Source organism: Ceratotherium simum, chromosome 12, assembly GCF_057802395.1.
Source record: "Ceratotherium simum simum isolate JZ-2026a chromosome 12, ASM5780239v1, whole genome shotgun sequence".
NCBI lineage: Eukaryota > Metazoa > Chordata > Mammalia > Perissodactyla > Rhinocerotidae > Ceratotherium > Ceratotherium simum.
The window spans coordinates 37794831-37821051 of NC_141911.1; the positions used below are offsets into that span (position 1 = coordinate 37794831).

Genomic DNA, 26221 nt, shown 5'->3' on the forward strand with positions numbered 1-26221 from the left:
ACATAGAAGTTTTAGCCACTTTCTATGAAGATTTAAATGTTATTTCTTTTCTGAACAATTTTCAAAAATGGGTTTGGGTAAACAGTAGTGAATAAAATAGGTTGATATTAATTTGAATTGGGTGGTTAAATGTATTTCTTTATAAAGTTTGGATCTGAAATTGACTAAAAAGACAAAGATTTCTTATCCAAGTATACTCTATTGACTCTGATGAAATTTTCATGATTTCTTAATTTTCTAGGTACAAATTTGTAAATCTGGACAAGTGACTGCCATTCCATTTTGGTATCATATGTACCTTGATGATGAGATTAGGTTGGATACTTCGAGTGAGACCTCCCACTGGAAACAAGCTGCAGTTGTTTTAGATAATCCCATCCAGGTGGAAATGGGAGAGGAGCTCATACTCAACATCCAGCACCACAAAAGCAATGTCAGCATCACAGTAAAGCAATGAAGAGCAGTTTTCTAATGAAAAACTGTTTAAGTAGAGCAGCAAGTACACGATTCTTCTCTGAATTAGTGGGATTGTAATCATAAAATGGAGTATAAAGATTTAATTCTTTGTAATGGTCAAATATTTTTTTAAATTGACATAAATAAAATGTATTTAAAAGATCCTAAATTAAGAGTAGCATTATTACAAAAATATTGCTGCAGGCTTCCTTTCTCAAAAAGGCTGCCGTTAATTTTTCAAATGAGTAAACTTTGTTATTACTTGGTTTTAACTTGCTATAGATTAAATTTTGCTAAACACTTTTTTCTACACATTAAAGCTATAGAGATAAGGGATTTAGTCTCATCTTCATTGTCATGTGTAAGTAAAGCAAAACTTAATTTTTTAGGCATTTTGGCTTTTTTTCTTAAATCCAAACTTAAAATTCAGAAACATCAAAAAGTTGGCTTCCACTGAAGATAGAGAGTTATGGTTACCTGTAAATTCCAAGCTTGCGGCTTTTAAATACTTGGCTACTTCTGAAACAGCTTCTCAGGTTTTGTTTTATAAGAATTTAAGTTATAAGCTAAATGTAATTATGAGAGTAAAAGAGGGACAAAATAAAATCTTCAGGAGGCAGCATTTTTCCTGGTTTACTTTGGCAAAGAAAAATTTAAAAGCTGATAAATTCAAGAAAGAGTTAAACCTAAACCAGTATTTTTCAGTTTTGATTTGGATGCACAGTAAGAAATATATAATAATTTGTCCAATTTTTAAAAACTTGAAATAGGGAGATTAATAAGGAAGATTATCATGCCTTGTATATACTGTGTGCTCTTTGTAAGCCACAAATAAGATGGACCTTCTCCCACACTGCCTATTCTCATTGCCTCTAATGTTATACTACCCAGCATTACTTTCAATAGAAATGTTTAGTTGATAACAGTGGACAGAATAAAGACTGTACCTAATTACTGTGAACCAGTATATATATGTGAATATGTGTGTGCATAAATATATAAAGCAAAGGATTTGAAAAATAATATGTATCCTTGCTATTTGCAACATACTATATTTTATTTTCAGTATAAAATGTTAAACATGACCCAATGGGTTGTGATTAGCAATTAGAGAAACTCCATTCTAAGTAATAAATTTCTCCCAAATAGCACCTACACATCTTCTGACTGGTTTAATGAATAATTAATTAAGACTATTGAGCTTACAGGCTGGCCCTGCGGCCTAGTGGTTAAGTTCGGAGCGCTCTGTTTCGGCAGCCTGTGTTTGGTTCCTGGGTGTGGACCTTTACCATTTGTTGGCGGCCATGCTGTGGTGGCAACCCACGTACAAAATAGAGGAATATTGACAAAATAGAGGAATATTGGCACAGATGTTAGCTCAGGGTGAATGTTCCTCAGCAAAAAAAAAAAAAAAAAAAAAAAAGACTACTCAGCCTGGATTTATGTTTGCTGACACCTTTAATAGCACTGAAGAAAAGTAGACTCCATTTCTTATTTATTCTTCCAGTCTTCTATCTAGTTGATTCTTTTCATCTCAAAGTCATGGATAACCTATTACTGTATTAGCAGTGTTGCAAATATGATTTGTTTTAAAATTAATAAGATTGCGTCCTAGATACTTCTCCTAATAGGAATATAAGATAGAGGTGTCTTTCATTGTAGGTATATAATTGTTAACTCTTAATTTTTTTGGACTTTTTTGCTGTGCCTCTAATCAAGAACTATTTGTTAAATAAAACATTAAAGGTTTATGTTTAAAGAATGAGAGACATAAAAAGTTGCAGAAAATAAATGATAAATTCTTATTTATTGAAAGACATCCAGTTGAGAAATAGAGAAATAATTGTTAGATAAGCATATATGGCACATGATTATGATTAAGTTCCACTAATTCATATTTCAGAATTATACTTTCTGCTAATTCCAGATTATTATATTCATGCAGCAGTGGTAGGAATCATTAATTTTTTTTATGTCCACCTTCTTGATAAAGCAATGTAATATCAGGAACGTTTAGTAGTCATTTTCTACCATTCAAGTACATGATGCTCAAGTGTTAAGAAATCAAGTCTAAGTCTAGGATATTTAGACTGATTATTTGTGATATACAAAACTTATATAAATCCAGTAGTCGTACCCGGCTTCTGCCTATCTTTGTGTTGAAATTTTCCATCATTTATGGCTTGTCCCAAGCACAAAATCCTGAGCAGTGGGATACCAGGTAATGAAATAACATGGTAGTAGTGCAGTTTGCTTTTGCACACCATTCAGGAGGCCACAGATTTATCTGAAGGTTCTCTTTTCTCTCCTGTTGTTTCACTACATATTTCATCAGCTATATTAGCTGTAGTAGGTGTAGTCTGGGGAGTCACAGTGTGTCCAAATCCTTGGTAGTGACCCATGGGTGAAGGTGGCACAGATGAGGCAACGGAAATTGCATCTTGTGATGATGATGATAACAAGCTTGTATGTTCATTTTGATCTTGATCTTCAGGAAAAAATTTTTTCCTAGGATGTCCCATGACTGTCCTTCCTTTAAAGTAATATAAACGTTTCCAAGGTTAGCCAAAAGTTGTTATTTTTACCACTATAAACTTACCATGCTAAAAATAAGCTCCCCCTCGCCCCTCCCAATTTGAAGAGCCTTATTGTGGTACTGCTTTAACCAAAGTCTTTCATCTCTTAAATAGCTATGAAATTGCCCTGATAGGAGAACTATGACAACCTACCTATTTGGGTAGAATTAAATGGCTGGTACTTACCAACATGCCTTACTTGTTCAGAAATATCATCCCTAATATCTGAAACATCCCACATGGCAAGAAAGGAATCAAAGCACGAGCCCTCTTCTGCTTCTTGGACATACGGTTTATATGAGAAAGTGTAGTGATGAGCAATAGCAGCAAGAAACATCTCAATACAGATAATAAAGTCCTGCAACAACAACAAACATATCAGCCATCTTCGAGTTTAAATCTAGTTTTATATGTAAAGGAAAAGCACTATCTTTCTCTCTTTTCAAAAGTATTTAAGTATTAACAGCTGTTTTTTTCTGTAAGATTATATTCATTTTTCCACTTTCCAAAATAATTATTTTAACCTCTTCAAAAAAGGACAAAATGCCAAAAATTTAAATCTATTTTGCACTACCTCATTCAAGTATTTCTTAGCAAAGTACAATGCATTCTCAATCCACTGCCCAGGGACTAAGAGGAGAAATGCAGAAAGAGAAGACTAGGAGTAACAAAATCTAGGTTCTATTCTTGGCTCTACTACAAATTAGCAACTATGGCCAATTTCTGTAGGATTTCCTTCATTTCCTCACCTGTACAGTGAGGATACTAGTAGCCCCACAGCCTGCATGTTGTCAGGTTTAAGAGATAATAATGTAAAAATGCTTAACCAATAGTAATGTTCTACTGAATTCAGAGATAGCACTACTTACCTGGAGTCCTGTAGCCACAGCTTCTACAGTCTGCCATTCCCATGTATGCTTTTCAGAAATAACGCCAACTTTTACCAACAAAGCAATAACTACTGCTTGCCTATATGTTAGGAAAAGGTAAACGCCAAATCTATATCAAGCATAAAATGAGCAGCTGTTTTAAAAATATGCCATTTAAAAAAGTTAAACCCCAGCACAACCTGTGGACCACCACTGCCCTGCCTTCACAGCATATTCCTGAAGACATTGTGTATCTCTATTAAATATATTGGCTTTACAAATGTACTCTTCTAGTACAGTTTCATCACATGAATTTTGTACTTTTTTTGTTTTCAAAGTGTGCACAAGTATTTAGATTTTAAGTTCTTCCTATACATGTAGATAATGCCTAACAGCTTGTACAATAGGCATTTAAAATGAAATAAAGGACAGATACTCAAATGTTATTTACACATGTTAACTGGTTATTCAGATTATTTTTTAACACAGTCGTTTTGAAACCATTCTTGTTTGAAGTAATGGAACTAGAGACAAACTGAGAAGGAGTCTGACCCCAAGACAGGAAGTCACACAGAGCATTTCAAGCAAATCTAGGGATACGACCCTGGGTTAAATTTAACAGCTAATAATGAGATAGATAAGCTTTCATGGTTCTGTATACAAGAATATTCACTTGAATATTGCTTGTAATAGTGAAAAAATGAGGAACAACATAAAATGTCAACAGAAGATTGGTTAAAAAGTTATATTCACACAACAGAATACTAGGCAAATATAAAAACCAAAAAACCCAAACAACAAAATTATAGTCTCACTTTACTGACAAAGAACTATATCGACAATATACTGAACATATTGTTGAGTTCTACAAGTTCTTATAGTATGAAACTATTTCTGTGGAGTCTTACATGACATATATGCACCAAAATGTTAATCATTCTTTCTAGGTGGTGGGATTTCAAGGAATTTTCTTTTTCCCCTTTTTGCATTATTTGTATATTGTTAAATTTGGTGTATTTGTTTCTAGGCTCCCTATCAACCACCCCTTTACTAAACTGGGACTATGTACAGTTTTTACCTTCTGTTTTAAAAAATATTTTTATTGATGAACATTTCTTCCCTTCATTAAATATTCCATATCATGTTTATCTTCCAAACTGCAGGGTATTCTCTTATATAACGGGACCATGATTTATTTTAATGATTCCTCTAGTGTTGAGACATTTAGATTGTCTCAAATTATTTTCTTATAAATGTTACAAGTGAGCATCTGATAGTTTCTTTATGAAAAACCAACAAGGGCTAAAAGGATGACCTTCTTAAAAGGTGAGTAGAGACATTTTAATTCATCTTCGGTATTAAGACTATTTTTAAAATCCTCCCTAACCAACAGTTTTATTGCCCTTTAGAAAATGAGAACATTTAAGAAAAGCAACACTTACCAAAAAGAAACAAAAACCACCAGTTTTACACAAAGAAATTTGCCAACAGGTTGGATTGGACTCAGTTCTTCCTTCAGTACTTTATAAAATAGCAGAAGACAATACATGGCAAACTAGAAACAATTAAGATTAATAATTAAACTTCTTCAGTAAGAATAACTATACTAACAGAAGTATTCAAGTTATAAACCAGAGACCTGGTACAGAGTAATGTTTCAGGCAAATTTTTCCAGGCTTTATTAGATTAACAACAAGCTTTTATAGTTTACTCTGGATGAATATATATGATATGAAATTTCTCAGAAGAGATGTATAACATCTTCCCTGAAAATGGTTTTAAATGTTCACTTACTGGGGGTCCATAAAGAAAACAATAAACAAACAACTGCCATGAACAGAAGAAAAGGCTCTCATTCAGCCAAAATAAAAACATCTGCTTTTTAACGGCTTTTATACACACACCATTAATTTTATAAGGGTTGAGCTTACTAACTAGTCTATCTTATATAACATTGTATGCATATTATTTATTAAAGACAACACATTAAAATAAGTAGTAGTTCAATAAAATTGTGACCATGAAATCTGAAAGTAAAGAATCAAGGAAACAGTCTTTCTTGAGGGTAGTGTGTCAATCCAGCTGAATTTACTTTTTTAAAATACATGCTCAAGGGGCCTGCCCAGTGGCGCAAGTGGTTAAGTGCATGCGCTCCGCTGTGGCGGCCCGGGATTCGCGGGTTTGGATCCCAGGCGCGCACCGACGCACTGCTTGGCAAGCCATGCTGTGGCAGCGTCCCATATAAAGTGGAGGAAGATGGGCACGGATGTTAGCCCAGGGCCAGTCTTCCTCAGCAAAAAGAGGAGGATTGGCAGATGTTAGCACAGGGCTGATCTCCTCACCAAAAAAAAAAAAAAAAAACAAAAAACTCAAGACTTCTTATTAACTATTTTTAGAAATCAGTTGTAATAACCTAGTGTAGTGTTGCATAGCAATAAACATTTTCCTAAAAGTTTACTTTTTCCCATTAAAATCATATAAAATGCTCATTTAAAATATTTTAGACTATGAAAGCAGTCAAGTATAAAGTTGTTCATAGTCCCATTATTCAACCAATCCTTTCTACACATAAGGTGGTTTTTAAGAGGTATCATCAACTAGATATAAAATTTTGTTGCCTGATTTTTTTTCCTACTTAAAGTGCCTTACTTGTCCATATGTTTCACAAGGACTATTTTTAATAACTGCCTAATATTTTGGCCAGTGGAAGAACCACAGTACATTTAACCAGTCCCCATCACTGGGCTTTGGATTGTTTCCAGCCTTTTGCTATTACAAATAATAGGCTTTAGATACAAAGATATTCAAAGCAAAAGTACTTCTGACAGTTTCTTGAGGATATATTCCCAGAAATGGAATTACTGGTTCTAAAATATATGAACATGTCGGAAAGCTTTAAATACACAGGCATTTAATTTTTATTATAAACCTCTAATACCACAGATGCATGCCATTGCATCTCTAAACTATTATTTTGCTGAAAGTATTAACTTAATATTTTAAATAAAATACACATTCTTAAGTTGAAAGGATCAGTTATATCTTTAAAGCATTTCAGTTTCTAGAACATCATTTTTTTTAACTTGGCATTCTCAATTTTCCTTTAATTCCCAAATATATGACAGAATTTTATTCTCCCATTTTCAGTCAAACCCTGTACTGTCATATACCAATTAGACATTTTCTCTTACTGAATATGCCTAGGATATCTTTTTGTTTTTTTTGCTGAGGAAGACTTGCCTTAAGCTAACATCCACTGCCAATCTTCCTCTTTTTGTATCTGAGCCGCCGCCACAGCATGGCCAGTGAGAGATGAGTGGTGTAGGTCTGTGCCCAAGAACTGAACCTGGGCCACCAAAGTGGAGCGGGCTGAACTTAACCACTAAGCCACCAGGGCTGGCCCTGTTTTTATTTTGTTTTTTTAAGGAGAGCCTTGTGCTTTTATTTATGACATACCCACACAACTATGTAACGAATACCAGAACCAAATGAACAAACACGATCAACAGGTAAACATATAAATCACCAAATAATTAACAAAGATATTATATCATCATATATGTATAAAGACACGTTAAAAATTTCTTCAAGTTCTTCCTATAAATCAAATTTCAAGGGAAAAAGTAAAAATTAAGCTTTATTCCCCAAAAAAATTTCCCTAAGAAAATTGAGTTATACATACTAATGTAGTACAGTTAAGATGAATATTTACTTACCAATTGTGACATATTGTTTATTATAACCAAGTAAGTCCAAGCATTTGAAAAGCTAAAGTTCCCTTCATCATATATACCAGCCAGCTCACAGATTCTAAAAAATGATAAAAATGAGACAACTTGATGCTTAACTAAATCAAAATATTTTAAAATACAGCATTGACAGCAATACTTAAATTTAGAAGTCATTTTATTTAAAAGATCCTATAGATAAATCACTTGAAATTTGTCATCGAGGTGGTTCAAAAATTAAAAGAAAAACATTTTTTTAGAAATGTTACTATATAAATATTCCTCCAATTTGAAGTAAATCCAAAATAAGATACATACCTTGAACTAGAAAGGGTAATTATTAGATTCAAAAAAATTATGCTGCCTAATTTTCAAAAGGTTGATTGTTATAAACGTATAATGCTGGTCTATAACTACAACTATAATTTTTTTCCCCCAAATTGTCTTGGAGGTAAATTTTATAAAGACCCAGATCTAAGTATTAACTTACGTGATTACCCAATTTCTAAACTGCAGAGAAATAAAGCATGCCTTCATAAACAAGTGAATTAGTCTTAATTCTAAGGTAAATGTCACTAAAGAATTGCTAGCTCAAAGGCAGAATAAAGAATTGAATGCTTCCTTCACATCTTTCTTCCTATTCTTCCTCTGTGAACATGCAGCATGTTAGTTATGACTAGTAGATAAACCATGCCTTCTGCCTGCTTTAAATTATTTGAAGTTCTTAAATTTTTAGGGAATAGTTTTACCAGGTAGCTTAATGATACCCCATTTTACCTCAAGTGCTAAGCTTCGACAAAACTTTTAAAAAAGAAAAATATGACTTCTTACTTGGAATATAGTACTCATAATACATTCTAAGTTAACTATGTAGAAAATAAAACCATGCAATGAACCTGAAGTAGCATACTTTAACTTCATGTAATAGATGTTTCTGTAAAGCTATGTGAACATTAATATCTGAAAAAGAAACTATTTTTTAAATGCTGTCAAGAAAGCTCTAAAATGAATATTATTTAGAAGAATTCTGTGGTGATTCCTTGCCTACAAATGGTCACCTTATCTATTTGAATATAGTAGGGTTTCTATATACTGTTTTTTATAACAGACTAGAATTGTAGGATAAACATGTAAATTAACACTCTTTATATGTTTTTCTACTCGGTTATTCCCACTTAAAAGCATGAGGATTTTTAAAAAATAAATGATAAGTTCTGTGTACTTACAAAGCAACGATGGTGGTGAATGGTCTGACAACCGTATACTGCAATACACCCAGTTTGCACCTAAACAGCAATACTCTGCCAAAGAAAAAGAACTTAGCATTTCAACTACTCATTTAAATAGTATCAGACTTCTCCAAATCCCCCAAATTAAAATCACTTTGACAAATGATCCCACACTTATCTTTAATTCTTTTAATTTAGTCATTCTAAATGGCAACTGGGGAAGAATGTGGATGCTAGCAAACAAATTATTTAAACACTATTTTTAAAATTATTTGACAACTACATCTTCTGACAGTTCTTGCTTTCTGTGTAAAGTCTCAAATTTATGAATAGTGCAGCACAGAACAAAAGGAACAAAAGTGGGTCCCTGTGTGTTTCTGGAAGAAAAACTGAGTAACAAATGAATCGTGTGTGCGTGTACATGTGAAAGCATATTTAGAAAGTATTATTTACATTTAGTATTCAGTTTCCTTTCAAGTTTGGTATTTAAATGTCATTCCAGAGAGTATCATTGACTAGATGCTCTGAAAGGTCAAACAAAGATCCTGCATAAAACAGTTTTTATCCTATGGCTGGGCTCACTCAGTGTTAGGGAAAATTTACAAGGAGTAACAAACAAAAACAAACCAAAAAAAGTCCCAAAACAACTACCAAAAAAGGCTCTCTACCTGAGAGGCTTGTGTAAGCCTTCTTAAAAGACCAAGTTGGTCTGAGGGCAAAGGCTTATTTAGCACTCCTATCAGGAAAACTAGTTATCAATGTTATGTATTATGAATCCCCTAATTTACAAATTACATCTAGATTGAGAAGATTATGAGTCTGGCATTCAGACCTTGAGGTGGTGTTACCAGGACTGAATAAAAAACTGTTGGGGTTCTATGTGCTGAGAGCTTTCTCTGTGCTGAGGTGGTTCACTCCCACTTACAACTAAGTGTGTGTGCCCCCTGTGGTGGTGGGCCTAGGAGTTGCACTTGGGCTTGTTGCAAAACCTCTAGATGAGAATGCCTTGCCTTGGCTATACATACTGTGCTTCCTGTGCCATACTCTTTACAAAGCTAAATTATGTTGGACTGGGTTAAACCTATAGTATTCTATGAGTTGACTGTCAAACCAAATCTGAGACCACTAGGAGAGACTATGCAGATAGATTAAATAGTCAATTAGATACCTTTGAAAGCTGTGGAGAATTAATGAACTGGAAGATGTATCTGAAGAAATTGCCCAGAATGTAGCAAAGGCTGAGACAAAGAGACAAATGTGAAAGAGAGTTACAAAGAACAGAATAGAATCAGAAGGTCTAACATATATTCAGAGTTACAGAAGAGAAAGTAGGGGAAAGGCAAAATCAGAAGAGATTATGGCTAAGACGTTTCAGAACTGATGAAAGATACGAATCTACAGATTAAGGCACACTGTAAATTAAGCAAGACTAAAAACAAAAATGAAACCACCTAGATACTTCAGAGTGAAACTGCAAAACATCAAAGACGGAGAGGGTCTTAAATGCAGCTGGAGACAGGTCACCTATAATGACAATTAAATTGACAGAGGCTTAACAGTAACAACTGAAGCCAGAATTAGGTGGAATAAAATCTTCAAAACGTTTGGAGAAAATTCCTGTCAACAGAGAATTACATTCAGCAAAACTATCTTTCAAGAATGAGAGGAAAATAAAGATACTTTTGGATAAGTATATCTGAGAAAATTTGCCACTGATACACTGACACTAAAGGAACTTTCAAGGGCCATACTTTAGAAAGAAGGCAATGATCCCAGATAGAAGATCTGAGATGCAAGAAGGAGTGAGCAGCAAGTAAATTTTTAATATTTGTAGTTAAATCTACAAAAGACTTAAAAAAATCTATCCAAAAAAATGTCTAATTTTTAAGATTAAAGTTAGATATTAAGTAGTCATGGTAAAATTTAAACTCTTAAGTGGTCAAAATAAGACTGGAAATAGAAACTATAACTTCTAAACCAGTAGTGAGAAAAAAAATAGAATAAGAAAAACAACAAATAATACAATCAACTCCCAGTGGGATCTGGAGTAGCACCTGTAATCACACACACTGATACAGCTGCAGTGAGACATATATATTCCATAACAGGTAAAATAGCCATGTTAAAATTATACATAGTCAAAGATTATAAATAGAGTTTTGCCACTAAATGAGCTATGAAAAAGCTTTTAGTTTTCAAGATTTTTTTGTACTTTACAATTGCAAATAAGGAATCATGGACTTATTTTAACATTAGTTAAATGTGGGCAGTATAAAACAGACTTGTCTGTTCCATTTGTTTGTATTCCTCAAATGTTTGAAAAAGTTTAAAATTATTTATTAAAATCTTCATTAAATAATTAGAAGGATCTTCTCAAACTCCTTATACCTTCTCAAAGTATTAAATGAAAATTTATATTTTTAAAAAGAGGCTAAATGCAATGTGGATTCCTGGATTGGATCCTCGAACAGAAAAAGGACGTATGTGGAAAGACTTGGGAAATCTGAAAGGTTGCAGTTAATATGGTACCAATGTTATTTCTTAGTTTTGACAAATGTACCATGATTACATAAGATGTTAACATTAGGGGAAGCTGGGTAAAAAGTGTATAGGAAATCTCTGTCTTGTCTTTGCAACTTTTCTATAAATTTAAAATTATTCCAAAATAAAATTTTATTTAAAAATAACATAATCAATGAAAAAAGGAAAGAAGAAAAAGTGAGACAAATAGAAAACAAAAAGATGGCAAGATTATAAATGAATATATCAATAATCACAAAAATGTAAATGCCTAACTTGTTTAAGTTGATGGATTGTCAGATTGGAATTAAAAAACACTAAACTTAAAAAAGAAATAAGTGATACACCTAAAACATAAAGACATGGAAAGGATGAAAGTAAAAGGTAGAGAAAGATATGTCAAGCAAACACTAAACAAAGGAAAGGTAGGATACTTATTAATAGCAGACAAAATAACTTGAAGAAGATTATTTGGAATAGAAACAGCATCAAAATATATAAAGCAAGAACTGACAGAAGTACAGTAAGAAACTGACAAATTATCAGTGGCAGAATTTAAATATCTCTCTCAGTAACTGATAGAACAAGTAGCCAAAGTCAACAGAAATACAGAAAAATTGAATAACACAATAAAATAAGATTGACCTGGACATAAATATAACACAGCCACTTGTTAATATAGCATGTTTATTCTCTTCAAGCACACAGGGAATCTTTATAAAAACTGATCATGTATTAGAGGGCATGAAACAAATCTTAACCAGTTCCAAAGACTGTCTCAGAGAGAGTATATTCCCTGACTGCAACAAATAAATAATGAAAACAATTTATTTATAATTAATAAGTAAATGAAATAAAATGAAAACAAATAAAATAAATAATAAATTTTAAATAAATAAAATGAAATGAAATAAATAAAATGACATGAAATGAAACAAATAAATAAAATGAAAAACTAAAAAAAAAAAAAAATCCTTAGGTTTGGAAATTTTGAAATACTCCAAAATAACTCAAGTAAAAAAGAAATCCCAATAGTAATTTAAAAACCTTAAACTGGATGATAATGAAAATACTAAATATCAAAACTAGGATTCATGTGGTGATAGATGTTAACTAGACTTACTGTAGTGATCATTTTACAATATATACAAATATCGAATCATTACGCTGAAACCAATAAAATGTATGCCAATTATATTTCAATAAAAAATAAAACAACAAAAACTGGGATTCAGTGAATGTAGAACTTGGAGAGAAATGTCTAGTCTTAAATGCAGTATTAAAAAAGAAGAAAGGCTGTAGATTAATGAGCTAAGAAAAGAACACAGTAAACCAAAAGAAATGAAAGAAAGGAAGTAAAAATAGAGCAGAAATTAATGAAACAGAAAACAAACATACTACAGAGAGAATCAGTACAGCCAAAAGTCAGTTCTTGAAAAGATTAGTAAAAAATAGGCACACTTCTGGCAAGATTTTTCAAGGAGAAAACAAAGACTCTAATAACATTAGAAATGGAAAAGGAGTCATAATGACAGATCCAAAAGAGATTAAGAAGATATAAACTAATGTATGCCCTTACATTTTAAAACTCTGTCTATTCTGCCTAATTCCTAAAAACTATAATTAAAAAAATATGATTCCAGAAACTAAATTATAGTTCTATAATTGTCCTCCCACAAAGAAAAGTCCAGGTCTAACTTTTCAAGGTATAGTATACAATCTCTTCTGGTGATATACAAATAAAAGGCAATAATTCCTATTCAGCCAGTATAACTTGGATAGGAAAACGAGACAGGGATTGTATAAGAAAGGAAAATTATAGTCCAATCTTACTTATGAACATAGATGTAAAAATTCTAAAGAAAATATTAGCAAACCAAATCTTGGGACACAGAAAAGCAGATGATACTTTTGATTTTATCCTAGAAATGCAAGGGAGTTTTAACATTAGAAAAGCCATTAATCTAATTTACTACATTAACAGGTTAAAGGTGAAAAACCATGATCATCTCAATAGGTAGAGAAAAAGCATTTGATGAAATTCAACACTTATTCATGATTAAAAACTCTTTAACAAACTAGTGGTAAAAGGGAGGTTTTGTATCCTGAAAGGATGCCTATATAACACCTTTAGAAACATCAAATTCAACTGTGAAATTTTATAAGAATTCTCTTTAAAATCAAGAATGATGCAAGATTGTTTAAAGATACTTACCAGCACAGCAAGAAGAAAGAGAAATGTATGGTATAAAGACTGAAAAGCAAACAAACTTTCAATTGAAGATGACTTAAAATGCCCTTACAATAGAAAAGATGAAGAGAACTTAAAAAGATCTACAGACTAAGAAAATTTAACAAGATTTTTGGATATAAGATCAATATGCAACAGCCAATTGCCTTTCTACACACTGGCAGCAATTAAACTAATTTTTTAAAAAGATGTCATTTATAATAGCAATAGAATATAAGATATTTATAAAGTCAACACAAGATGTACAAGACTTTCATGAGAAAATTATACTTTATTGAAAGATAAATGAAGAGCTAAATAAGTAGAAATCTAGACCATATTCATAGAAAAGAAGACTCAAAAAATCATAAAGATGTCAATAAACTAAGGACTGAATTCAATTCCAATCAAAAAAATCCCAACAGGGTTTTTCAAGCAACTTGACAAGCTGATTCTAAAATTTATATGTAAGAGTCAAGACCCAAGAATAGCCAAGATAATAGGGTTGGGGTACTTGCCTTTCGTTTTAAGGCTTATTAATAAGCTGTAGTAGTTAATGTATAGGATTAGTCCAGGGATAGAAAAGTTAACCAATAAAACAGGAAAAAAAGACCACAAACAGACCCATACATATGGAAACTTCATATATGATAGAGATGGCAATATAGATCAGTGAGGGAGAAGGGAGAGAATGGTGCTAAGATAGCTAACCAAAGGAATAAAATGAAATTGCATTGCTACAACACCCATATACAGCAAAATCAATAAGTATTTATAAGTCTTAACAGGAAATTTTTGAAATGTTTAGAAGAAAAGCACAGGAGGGGCAGGCCTGGTGGTGTAGTGGTTAAGTTCGCACGTTCCACTTTGGTGGCTGGCCCGGGGTTCGCTGGTTCAGATCCTGGGCGCAGACCTGCTCATGGCTCATCAAGCCATGCAGAGGTGGCGTCTCACATAGAAGAGCTACAACTCTACAACTATGATACACAACTATGTACTGGGGTTTTGGGGAGAAAAAAGAAAAAAGAGGAAGACTGGCAACAGATGTTAGCGCAAGGCCAATTGTCCTTAGGGAAAAAAAAAAAGCAAAGCAAAGCACAGGAGAATGTTTTTATAATCCTGGGGTCAGGAAGAATTTTTTGAAGAAGATGCAAAAAGTACTGACTATAAACTAAGATAGATAAATTCAACTATATTAAAATTCAAAACTTCCATTTATCAAAAGATATAATGAAAGTGACAAAGTGTGCCAAAAACTGGAAAAAGATATTTTTAACACTCATTAAGCAAAGAATTAGTATCTAAATATAAAAAGATCCCATATTAAGCCACAAGACAGACAACACATTAAAAAATGAGAAACAGAAACAACCATTCCTCAGAAATGGAAACACAAATGGCTAATACACATATGAAAAGTTGCTCAACCTCATTACTAATCAAGGAAATTCAAATTAAGACCACATGATACACCACTTTACGTGCTCTTGATAGGCCAACATAAAGAAGTCTGGGTAATTCCAAATGTCGGTGAGGATGTGCTTCAACTAGAAGTATTTTATACTGTTGGTGGGACAGTAACTTGGTCCTGCCACTTCAGAAAATAATTTGCCACTAACAAAGTTGAACAAAACCTAAAGACCTAGTATATCCACTCCAAGGTATGTATCCTAGAGCAATTTTTTTCAAACTGGGTCAAATTCAACTTAGAGGGCTGTGACTCGAATTTTAAAAACAAGAGGGAGGAAGTGAATACATAAATAAGGGTTAGTACTGTTTCATGAAAACATTTGTTTTATAAGAGTACTAAATCATTAGGTAAAAATGTCTCCCCTCCTCTCAGAAACTAACATATACAAAACTTGCTATTTATTAAAAGAAAAAGCATTGTGCTCATTGCTTATGTTACAGAAATCTGAGTATAAAAAGCAGACAGTTTTTATCATCTAACAACTGCAAACTTATCACGGCATTTGCATCTTACACCAAACCAAACCATCATACTGAATTATCCTAAACAGCAATAGCCTGATTAATTATCAGATATGTAACACCAGTTATCTAATAGAGGGAGACTGGTAACCTAAAATACATTTACATATATACAGGAGAATGAGAAGTTTTATTATCACTAAAACCACACCCCTAAACTGCATGACTTTGGTGGACACTTACTGTCTTTTCAATAAGAAAATCTGAGCTATAGTTATGGATGCATTGCTGACATTATCTAGGCAGCAGTTGTCAGAATTCAAAAAATCTCAGGAAAAAATGAAATCAACACAAAGAGATTTAACAAGAATACATGTGATTGGCTGTGTAGTTAGGCACAAATCAATTGCACAAGCACAGAATTGGGGATTTTGACCAGCAGTATCATTTGAAAAAGGTGTGGGGTTTTAGTTGACCACCAGCTAATCATGATGAATCAGTCTGAAGAGACAGCTAGAGTGTCATCTCAGGTTCTGTATTAACAGAAAAGTCCTGATCAAAGTCAAGTCGCTGCCACCATCACCATCATCACCATCATCATCAATCATCATCAATCATCATCATCATCATCATCATCATCATATTTACTGGACCACTGCAATCTCTTCCATCCCTGCCCACTTCCAATTCAGTCTATGAAGAGCACAGTAATTTCTGAAAATGAAATTTGGATATGAGTCCTCTGCTTAACATCCTCTAATGGCTTCTCATTGACAAAGAAACAGGCTCCTCTGAGCCTTCTTTTCAACTAGGCATCATTCTTAGGCCCTGTCCTTGGCCTGCCTGTCAGTTTGTGCAAAGAATCCTGCTAAGTCATGCCCTCACTCCTGATATTTGATTACCTTTGATATCTGATGAAGCTCCTCTTCCCCCACTCCTGATATTTAAGCCTTGGCCTGCCTTTAGCAAGTATCCTGTTAGGCCAGTTTAGAGAGAGTCCCCCTACCCTTGATGTATCCTCTTAGCAATTTTCCATCCAGCGACTACCTCAATCTGCTCATTGGCTATAAATCTCTATTTGTCCTTGTGGTATTTGGAGTTGAGCACAATCTCTCTCCCCTTATCCTCAACCTACATCAGTTTTTCCTTACTATCCTCTTTCATAGTCTCCTGGGTTTTTTTTCTGTCATACCATTTCCTGAAATAAGTAACTATATATTTGTATCTTCATTTAATTCCTAACCTTCCTAACTATACTGTAAGTTCCATGAATTCTACATCTGTTATATGCACTAGGATATATCTATATACTGGCACATACTAGGTGTTCAATACATATTTGTCAAATGAACACATTAGGAGCTTATTACATAAAATAGCTAGGTAGCTCCCTGTCATTGCGAGTGTGTAAGTAGAGACACTTACATTTAGTCTTGATGTTGTACAAATGGTTCTGTACTGCATGGAAGGCAATGTAGCTATCCCTAGGTGATATATTTACACTGAATACTAGACCTCTAAATCATTCCAGTTACCTTAGCTTGCAACGTTCACCTTAATCCCCATCTGTCAATGATCAAGTCTTAATGATTCTTCAGCTGCATTCTCTTATTGTCTTTCCTTTCTATTCCCATTTCATCCCTCCTTTTCAGCTTATGTCACAAATGGACTATTAGAATAACATCCTAATTTATTTCCCCATCTCTAGAGTCCTCCTCCCTCTAATGCATCCTGTACAGTATTGCAAGATTAACCTTTCTAAAATGCTGTTTTCAAATGTTTCCTTGCCAAAAAATATCCAATGGTTCATTTATATAATAAATGTAATCTCAGCTTCAACTTAACTTTTTAGGTTTTATTTTCCTTTACTGTCTTACATTAATGTATAATAAGGCCAACTAACATTATATATTACTAGAATAAACACTGCTATTTGTTGCTATTTCATATCATATGCTGTTTCCCCCACTAGACTATCTTCTCCCTGAGTCTTAGACCTGATTTTGCCATTAACTAGCTATGTGATCTTGAGTAAGTTAATCTCTGCAGACCTTGGTTCTCAATAGTAAAAGGGCGTTGATTAAACGATTTCTAAGGTTTTTTTCCCCATAATATTTTAAGTTTTCTATATAGGATGAATAATGTAAAAGAGACTAACTTATATGTGTGGATTATATTATGTGTGTTTCGTTAGTCTTCAAATTGACTATGAACTCCATGAGGGTAGGGGCTCTGTCTTATACTTTTTGTCTTGCTCGTAGTACTTAACACACTCCTTTGCAAAGAACTGACTGATGCTTAAAAATTCTCCTTAAATAAAACCAAAACATAAAAGAATTAAAACCAAACATACTTACTCTCCCATAGTCCATGGTGGACAGCAACATAAAGGAGGGAAATGTTTCTGCTGATCTTTGGCTTCAAGGATTAATACCAGATTTGGATACCGGTTAGTTAGATAATTGGTCAGGAATACCATAAAGTTGTAAATGACATAAGCTTCATAACATTCTCTGCAGGTATCCACATATATTGCAATGCTGGGATATTTCAAAGCTATCCACTATGAAAAAGCACAGATGTTAGTTACAGCTAAGATAAAAGGAATTACCACTCCAATTCATGGTACTCACAATAAGCTAATTTTTAAACTTGAGATGTCTTGTCCTGTACTTATATCAAACTTTCTAAAATTTATCATTATGAGGGCTACCAGATCATCTGTGAAATAAATTTTTAAAAGCAATAAATATCTTGGATATTGGTAAACAAAAACATTCATGTTTGGGGGTAAATAATGAATATGAAGAGAGAAGCTAAATTATGTACTTAGGTTCTTAAATATAATCTGAAATTTTTCTTGACATGATTATAGAAAATGCTGTTAAAGACATTTCCTTTATATTTAATCAAATTAAAACAGTTATCTGTAATAACTTCATGTATTAGAATCCACTGGGGAAGGTTTTTTTTTTTGGTCCAAATAAAAGATTTAATAAATAAAAACGATGCTAATGTAATTTTAAACATTACATTCTTTAAAGGACTAAGAGCTACTAAACTGAAATTTTAAAAGATTAAGCAAAGAAAACAGCTTTAGATTTTTAAAACTTTAAAACATCTGCCTTTTCTATTGTTATACTTTATCTTCTTTATCAACATTAAAAACAAGTAACTTTTTCACTTTTCTTATTAATCTGACTCTTTACTGCCAAAGAACATACTTTTACCACCTTAAGCATTCTGTAAGAGTACAGTTAGTACCATCAAACAAGTTGTTAGTTAATGACATAAAATGAAACATACTTACACTATCTAAACTGTAAATAGGTACCATCCAAAGAATCCTATTTGGAAAGGAAAACATAAATTAAAAACGTTTTACATCATATCTATGAAATAAGCCAACATAACACTAGTAGAATCAAAATATATTAAGATTTACCTTATTATTGGTTTCTGTAGTTCAGGTTGTGTATAATGCACTAAATGTTGCAATATCACCCAGAGGGATATAGGTATAGTCAACAGCAAAAAGATTCCAGCAATAAACCAAGCCTTGGTGTGGATTCCAACCTTAAGAAGCAAAAGAATATGTTAGTATAAATTCTCTGATATTAAAACTAAAAAGCTAACTAAAATATTTTTATTTCTTAAATTTTCATTTATTTGATATTAATGAGGCCCAATATTTTCCAAATGACTAGTGGCTATTTTTATTTTTTCTTCAATAAACAGTCTATTTGTGCTTTTGTGGAGGGAGGGGGTGGACTTTTTCTCATGGTTGAGCATTTTTCCTCATGAGGCCTTTTGTAACAGTGCTGTATACATTAAGAATATTAACATCATGTCATTTCCCCTTAGCTTATTTGCCTTTTATATTTGATTATTGTGTTTGGGGATGTACAGAAGTTTTAAAATTTTCTGCAAGTCAAATTTAAAAATCTTTCTATGGCTTATTACTCTGCCGTTATTTCTGGAAAGTTAAAATTCTACCTAACATTTTCTGCAAATTTTATTGTTACCCAACATATTAGTAGAACATTTATTGAGTGCTATTTGCCTGATACTTTAAGTTCTTTATATGTGTTGTGTCTTTTAACTCTCCCATTCCATAAGCACTGCCACAACTACTGTCCATGCAAACTGTGTTGATATGTGCTACCCCTCTCATATCCAACAACATCAACTCAGGAGATTACATTTTAAAAAGCTCTAATTTCTTTTTTAGGTCAGTATCTGATCAATATTTTATCCTTTAAAAACTCAGCGTCTAAAAACACACTTTAAACTCTCTCATCCTAAGGTAGAGTCGAAGTAACCTACTCGCTTTCTGGTAAAAAACAAATTTATTTGAACCTCTGTGCTATCTGAGGGGCCTAGGGAATGAATTTTATACTAACTTGTACTCCTACCTTGAGGAGTGTGAATCCTTTCAATTTTTTTTTAAATGCAAATGCTAACTTTTTAAAGAAAAAAAGGTGGGCATTTATTTTTGGTACTTGAGGGGTTTGAGCAGTTAATTAAAATAGAACTGAAGTCCATGACTTCTAGTTTTACTGTTTTTTTTTTTTTTAGCTACTACTTATGTACTACTTTTTTTTTGTGAGCAAGCATTAGCCCTGTGCTAACATGGCCAATCCTCCTCTTTTTGCTGAGGAATATTGGCTCTGGGCTAACATCCGTGCCCATCTTCCTCTACTTTATATGTGGGATGCCTGCCACAGCATGGCTTGATAAGTGGTGCATAGGTCCGCGCCCAGGATCTGAACCTGCGAACCCTGGGCCGCCAAAGCAGAGTGCATGAACTTAACCACTACGCCACTGGGCCGGCCCCTAGTTTTACTGTTTTTTTTTGTGAGGAAGATCAGCCCTGAGCTAACAGGCAGGCCAAACCTCCTCTTTTTGCTGAGGAAGACCGGCCCTGGGCTAACATCTGTGCCCATCTTCCTCCACTTTATATGGGACGCTGCCACAGCATGGCCTGGCAAGCGGTGCATCGGTGCGTGCCCAGGATCCGAACCTGGGCCACCAGCAGCAGAGCGCACGCACTTAACCACTACACCACGGGGCCGGCCTTAGTTTTACTGTTTTGAACAAGATTTTTTTTTTTATCAGGGATAAAGATTAAAGAAGTAGAAAACAAAAGTACAGAGATCAAATGTATTTTTACAACAATGAATTTCTACATTAAACTGTGTGGAACACCTGAAAAGCAAATACAGAAAGAAGTCTTGCTGAATGCTGAAGATCAATCCAAGCAGTAGGTGAAAAATAAATATGTGGAGGTAACAATTTTAAAAGGAATGTCTGAGCAATCATTTTCCAGGGATTTTTGCTTAGCTCAATTTCATTTAAAATTGAGTATTCATTTTAATGATGACCTAAAATAATAATAAGAAAAAATTAAAAGCATATTCTAGATTTTCTCTACTACAAGGTGATCATTAAGAACAGTATTGCCAAGTGATTTTAATGCTCACGTCTGGGCCGGCCCCATGGCGTAGTGGTTAAGTGTGTGCTCCGCTGCTGGTGGCCTGGGTTCGGATCCCAGGTGCGCACTGATGCACCGCTTGTCAGGCCATGCTGTGGTGGCGTACCACATAAAGTGGAGGAAGATCGGCACAGATGTTAACCTAGGGCCAGTCTTCCTCAGCAAAAAGAGGAGGATTGGCATGGATGTTAGCTTAGGGCTGATCTTTCTCTCTCACTCACACACACACTCACACATACACACACACAAATGCTCACATTTGTTTTTATGATTGCCTTAGTGCCAAAAAGAACTTGGTGGTAGACTTAAGAGAAAAATGATGTGCTTGTGACTAATGAAGGCCAAGTGTCCTCAGTGTGCTGTAAGGAAGAAAGTTCTTTTTCAAACGATGATCGTAAAACAAGTGACTGGAGAATTGAGTCATTTCAGGATAGTGATGCCAAACTAAAAAAATCTTGCATCATCGAGTTAGTACCATTTTTACATTGCAAGTGGTAATTCAGTTTCAGAAAAACATCATCTGTCCACATTAACGCCATTAATTTGAATCACTGGTTTTACAGTTGTTTTGATTTTTGAGCTATATAAAAAGCTATATGCATAAGAAATGTAGCCTATTTTATGTGTATACATAATTTAAGTAACATTATAAGTCAAACACTAGGTATCTATAGAAATTATTAATATAATTATTACATTCATATCTAAATAAATTATTCTCACTTGAGAAACACTGATATAAGAATACCATTATTAAACTTAGCAGCCATGAGTTGGGGTTTTTTTGGCTCACAAAATGAGGAGCTAAGTAGTGAAGATTTTTTTCCTAAGGTAACTTGAGGGAAGTAGAGAGGAAAGAAAAAACCATTAAAGATGAGCATCCAGGAGTGAGTTAATTGTCCCTCAGCCAAATGCTTTCAAAGTAGAGAGCAGAGACGAACAGGATAGTGCTTTCTGGGCCTAATCCTCCTGAGGGACAGGGAGGAACACTTACATGGAGAGTAGCTAGAGAGTAGCTACTTGGGGCATAAGGAGGAGCAGGGCAGGACATAACGACTACAGAGCAGTGTGACATCATGTGTGCATTTAACTTACTTGACTTCAATTACACATGCTCAGCCAAGTAAGAGAGGGAGAGAAATAGTTTAAATAGTGCAGATGGTCATCTTGCCATTCCAGTAAATGAGTACATGCCCCACCATGGGCATGGGACAGGCTATACGAACCTCCTATTTTCTACCATCTCAGTTCCCATTGCCTTTTCACAGTGTGAGCATCTGTGATTCTAGTGTTTAAAAGACATGTATTGTTCATACAAAACTGTGCCTAAACATGTCAACTACTTTATCTAGTGCTCAAATTTATGCATATAACTTTGCCACTTTGCCTTAGGTCTTCAATTGAGAACCTAATCCCAATTAGGATGCTATTCCACAAGAAAAAGAACTGCTGCTCCAATGCATGCATCACTGTTGAGTGATGATATTTTAAAAACAGTGATAATTAGGGCTTATTGAGCACCTTCTATGTATTGGGCACAATGTGTTAAGCATTTTAGATACATAAACTCATTTAGTGAATAATGATGAAGAGCATGAAAATGATATTGTACACAAAGCACTTAGGACACTCGAGCCACTCATCTCTCTGTCTCAGTTTTCATATCTATAAAACAAGTATAACTCCTATGCTTCAAGATTAAGAATATTAAATAAAATTATACCTAAATCTTGGGGACATGCTGTAGCTAGTGTCTCTAACCTTAAAAACAAAATACAACAAGGGAAAAAAAAATCTTCCCTTAAACCAATACTCCTCTCTATCTACTGTGCCATTCATTTCTCAGGTCCCCTTCAAAGTCAAAATACTCAAAACAAAAACAAAAATCTTGCCCATATCCTGATTCGGCCCTTACAACTCCATTGAACCCATTACTACAACTCCATTGAACCCATTACTAGGATCACCAATGACCGTCCTATCTTATGAAAACCAATGCATGTTTCAGCAGCACTGGACACTATTTACTATTTACACTGTTTACTATTTTGTCCCGCTTGAAACACTTTCCTGTTCTGGCTTCCACTTTCCCACTGGCAGCTGCTTCTTTTTTGTAAGTTTCTGTTCCTCTACTTGACCTCTAAATGTTGGTGCTAGGTCCACGGCCTTTTCTTCTTCTTCCCTTTTATAATCTCACCCATGCTTATGGCTTTAAACACCGTCTCTTCTGACAACTGCCATATTTATATCTGCAGTTCAAACCTTGCTGAGCTCTAGACCTGCATATCTAACTGCATATTTGACATGCCCATCTAAATATCTCTCATATACCTCAAACTAAATGTCCAAAGCAGAACTCAATTTCTCTCAAATCTGTCCCTCTCCATCAATTTTCATTTCTGTAACTGGTGTCACCATTTACCCTGTTGCTCAAGACAGATATCTGAGAGTCATTCTTGATTTCTCCTTTTCTCTCACTGCTTCTCCTCCCCAATACAAGCCACTGTCGAGTCCTGTTTCTTCACTTCCAAGAATACTTACAATTCAGTTTTCCATCTCTATTTCTGCTATTTAAGTCATTGTAGCTCAGGCACCCACTACCTCTTAACTATCATAAAGAGCTTTCTAATTTCCCTCCACTTCCACTTAATTTTCCATAGCTGGTGGAGTGGTCTTTCGAAGATGTACAATAGGATTGCCCTGCCTATTCATTTCTCAGATCTTTTTTAGTTTCCTCCACAGGATTTTATACAATTTTATTTTATTGATTTGTTTTTGCTGATTGTGTTTGTCTCCACCACTAAGTTCCATGAAGCTAGGTGCCATGTTTCTGTTTCTCACCATATAGAACACAAGCCTGATTTATCACTGGGACTCAAATCATCATTTACTAAGTATGAGACATTTGGGCAGAAGGAGGAGAAAACAAAATTATCATGTTAGATGGTGGTGAGTCCTAGGAAGAAAAATAAAGTAGCGAAGAGTATATGAAGAGTTGAGGAAGGGAAGCTTGCAACTTTTAAACAAGGTAGCTGGGTGACATTTGAGTAAAGACCTGAGCACATAAAGGAACGAGAAAGCCATCTGGGGGAAAGGCATGCCATGAAGGGGGAACATTTAGGGCAAAGGCCCTAAGGAGGGTGCATGTCTGCTTGTTTGAGCAAAGCCAGTGTGGTGGAAGCCCAGGAACTGAGGAGAGAAAGCCAGAGGCGGGACGAGGTAGGGGTGGTGACAGACCATGTTGGGCCTCGACGGCCATAGTTAGGGACAGTGGCTTTTAATCTGGGACTAGGAGTAACTGGAAAACTTTGAGAAGAGGACACACATAATATGACTTATGTTTTAAGTGGATACTTTGTTTGGTGTGTTGAGAATAGTCCAGGCAAGACTTGATGAGAATTTGGCTCTGAGTGTTGTTAGCACTGGAGGTTGCAGATTAAAATTTTCCTTAAAAGCTGTCACTTAAAAACTACAACTGAAACCAACAACTAAGAGAAGTCTCAAACTAAATTGATATTATACATATTATTAACCTTAAAAGCAATTCCTATACTATACTCCAAAGAAATATTTCAAAGTTAAGAAATCCCTATTTGTATTAAGATATCTATACTACTTGAATTTTGGTAGACAAATTATGGAAATAACCTAAATATCTAACAAATGGGAAATATTTAATGTAGTGGAATAGTATATCAATGTTAAAAATAACTATATGGACTATCCTAGTATGGGAAAGTCAACAAAAAATAAAGTGAACATACAAAAAACGTATATGAAATACATTTTGTTTAACTATGTAAAAGTCATTTCCACAATAAAGGGTCTAAAATAGCCATGGTCTTGTCACAGCTCTTGTAAAATAGGTGTTTCTAAGTAAAAGTACTTTCTGGTTTTTATCAATTCCAAGTTTAAAGTTCTTAACACAATTTTTATACAGCACATGTCTTACTTAAGTATTTACCTTGGGGTGTTCTAGCTTGCAGCACTTTACTGATGTCATAATAAGAATATGACATCAAAAAATATACAAGGGACTTTTTGCAAAATCTTTGTTGGTTCACAGTTAATTTCTAAAATAAAAATAAACATCAACAGTAACCAACTAGAATCTTTTAACTTAGGAAGCTAGTTAAATACTAATAAAATTCAATACATGGTTTTCAAGGTAGTTTATTTGATCTAGTTAAGTCCAATATCTGAACAGATCAGATTTCAGGAATAAAATTACCTTACTTTCAGGGAATTGATGACTGCTTCCAAAACAGTACTCTTCTAAGCAGCTATCTTAATATATTCTATTTTCTTGACCCGGTCCTATCCCCACCTGTAGCATGCTTTCAAAAACCGTGAACAAGAAACCAGATAGGTTTATATCCTAAGACTAGACTCCTTTACATGACATGATTTTCAGGATTATCAAGTCTGGGTTATCCAGGGTAAAAATGGGCAACCTCAGATGGGCAGGACGGTAGAAAGAAGGGTAGAGGTCAATGGCGTAGGGCCCTCTTACCTCCAGTTTCTGTAATTCCCACACGCACAGAGGAACAGCAACCACTATGGACACCAGGTAGATGACCACCGCTAAAGGTCGAATCCACTGTCTCCAGTTCCTCCAGGTACAAGTGCAAGGCATGTTTCCGCATAAATCAGCTCTGAGTAGCAAGGAAAAAGAGCTCGAAGGAGATTATAATGGGGAGCCCTGTTCTTCGGCCGTTTTGTCAACCCGTATACGACGGAGAAAGAGCTGCTGAGCGACTTTACCAGCAGCTCCAGCCGCCTCCTCGGCCCGCGCTGTGCTTTCTGCTGCTTCTGCCGCAAGTGCGGCCGCTCTGGGTGCTACCGGGGAGCAGTGCGGACAGCATCCTTTCTTCCCCACCTCGCATCTGCCCAGTTCTTTCGCAGTGGGCTCCCGGGCGGAGCCGCTGCCCTCACCTGCGGATCGCCCAGAGCTCCGCCAGCACCATGGCCTTGAGGAGAGTGGCGCCGACCAGGTCCGGCCTCTGGTGACCCTGCACACAGTTCAGTTCTGCCCCGCAGCTGCCGGGCCACTTGTTCTTTTCTGGCGCGGTGGCGTTTCCTCCCCTCCGGGCTCTCAGGTATCTCTTCGCCCAAGTCAGCTGGGAGATAAGAGATGAAAACACGCCCAACGACCCCAGGACTTCCTCATTCGCTCCTACGGGACAT

At 34.7% G+C, this 26221-nt stretch overlaps 2 protein-coding genes across 2 annotated transcripts in view; one reads left to right on the forward strand and one right to left on the reverse strand.

Moving 5' to 3' along the window:
• Positions 1 to 4002, forward strand: part of PRMT9 (protein arginine methyltransferase 9) — a 40693-nt gene extending 36691 nt beyond the window's left edge. Inside the window, exon 12 of the mRNA XM_004420898.3 lies at positions 242 to 4002. Coding sequence (XP_004420955.1) covers positions 242 to 457 — 216 coding nt within the window. The 3' untranslated portion in view covers positions 458 to 4002. The remainder of the gene's footprint in view (positions 1 to 241) is intronic.
• On the reverse strand, positions 2245 to 26181 carry TMEM184C (transmembrane protein 184C). The gene is made up of 10 exons (XM_004420896.3): positions 25548 to 26181; positions 18986 to 19116; positions 18851 to 18887; positions 17898 to 18103; positions 8856 to 8930; positions 7618 to 7711; positions 5344 to 5456; positions 3902 to 4001; positions 3219 to 3390; positions 2245 to 2989 (listed from the first exon to the last, which is right to left on the reverse strand). Exons 1-10 carry the CDS (start codon positions 25668 to 25670, stop codon positions 2724 to 2726), a joined length of 1317 nt encoding a protein of 438 aa, XP_004420953.1. The 5' UTR covers positions 25671 to 26181; the 3' UTR covers positions 2245 to 2723.
• Between the last annotated feature and the right edge of the window lie 40 nt (positions 26182 to 26221).

Excerpts from the sequence above, each read along its gene's own strand:
- TMEM184C (XM_004420896.3), bottom strand. The coding sequence starts at position 25,670 with ATGCCTTGCACTTGTACCTGGAGGAACTGGAGACAGTGGATTCGACCT. Across the intron at positions 18,888-18,985 it reads CTACAGAAACCAATAATAAG|GATTCTTTGGATGGTACCTA; the intron begins GTAAATCTTAAT and ends CTTTCCAAATAG. Across the intron at positions 8,931-17,897 it reads CCACCATGGACTATGGGAGA|AGTATTGCTGTTTAGGTGCA; the intron begins GTAAGTATGTTT and ends TTTCTTTGGCAG.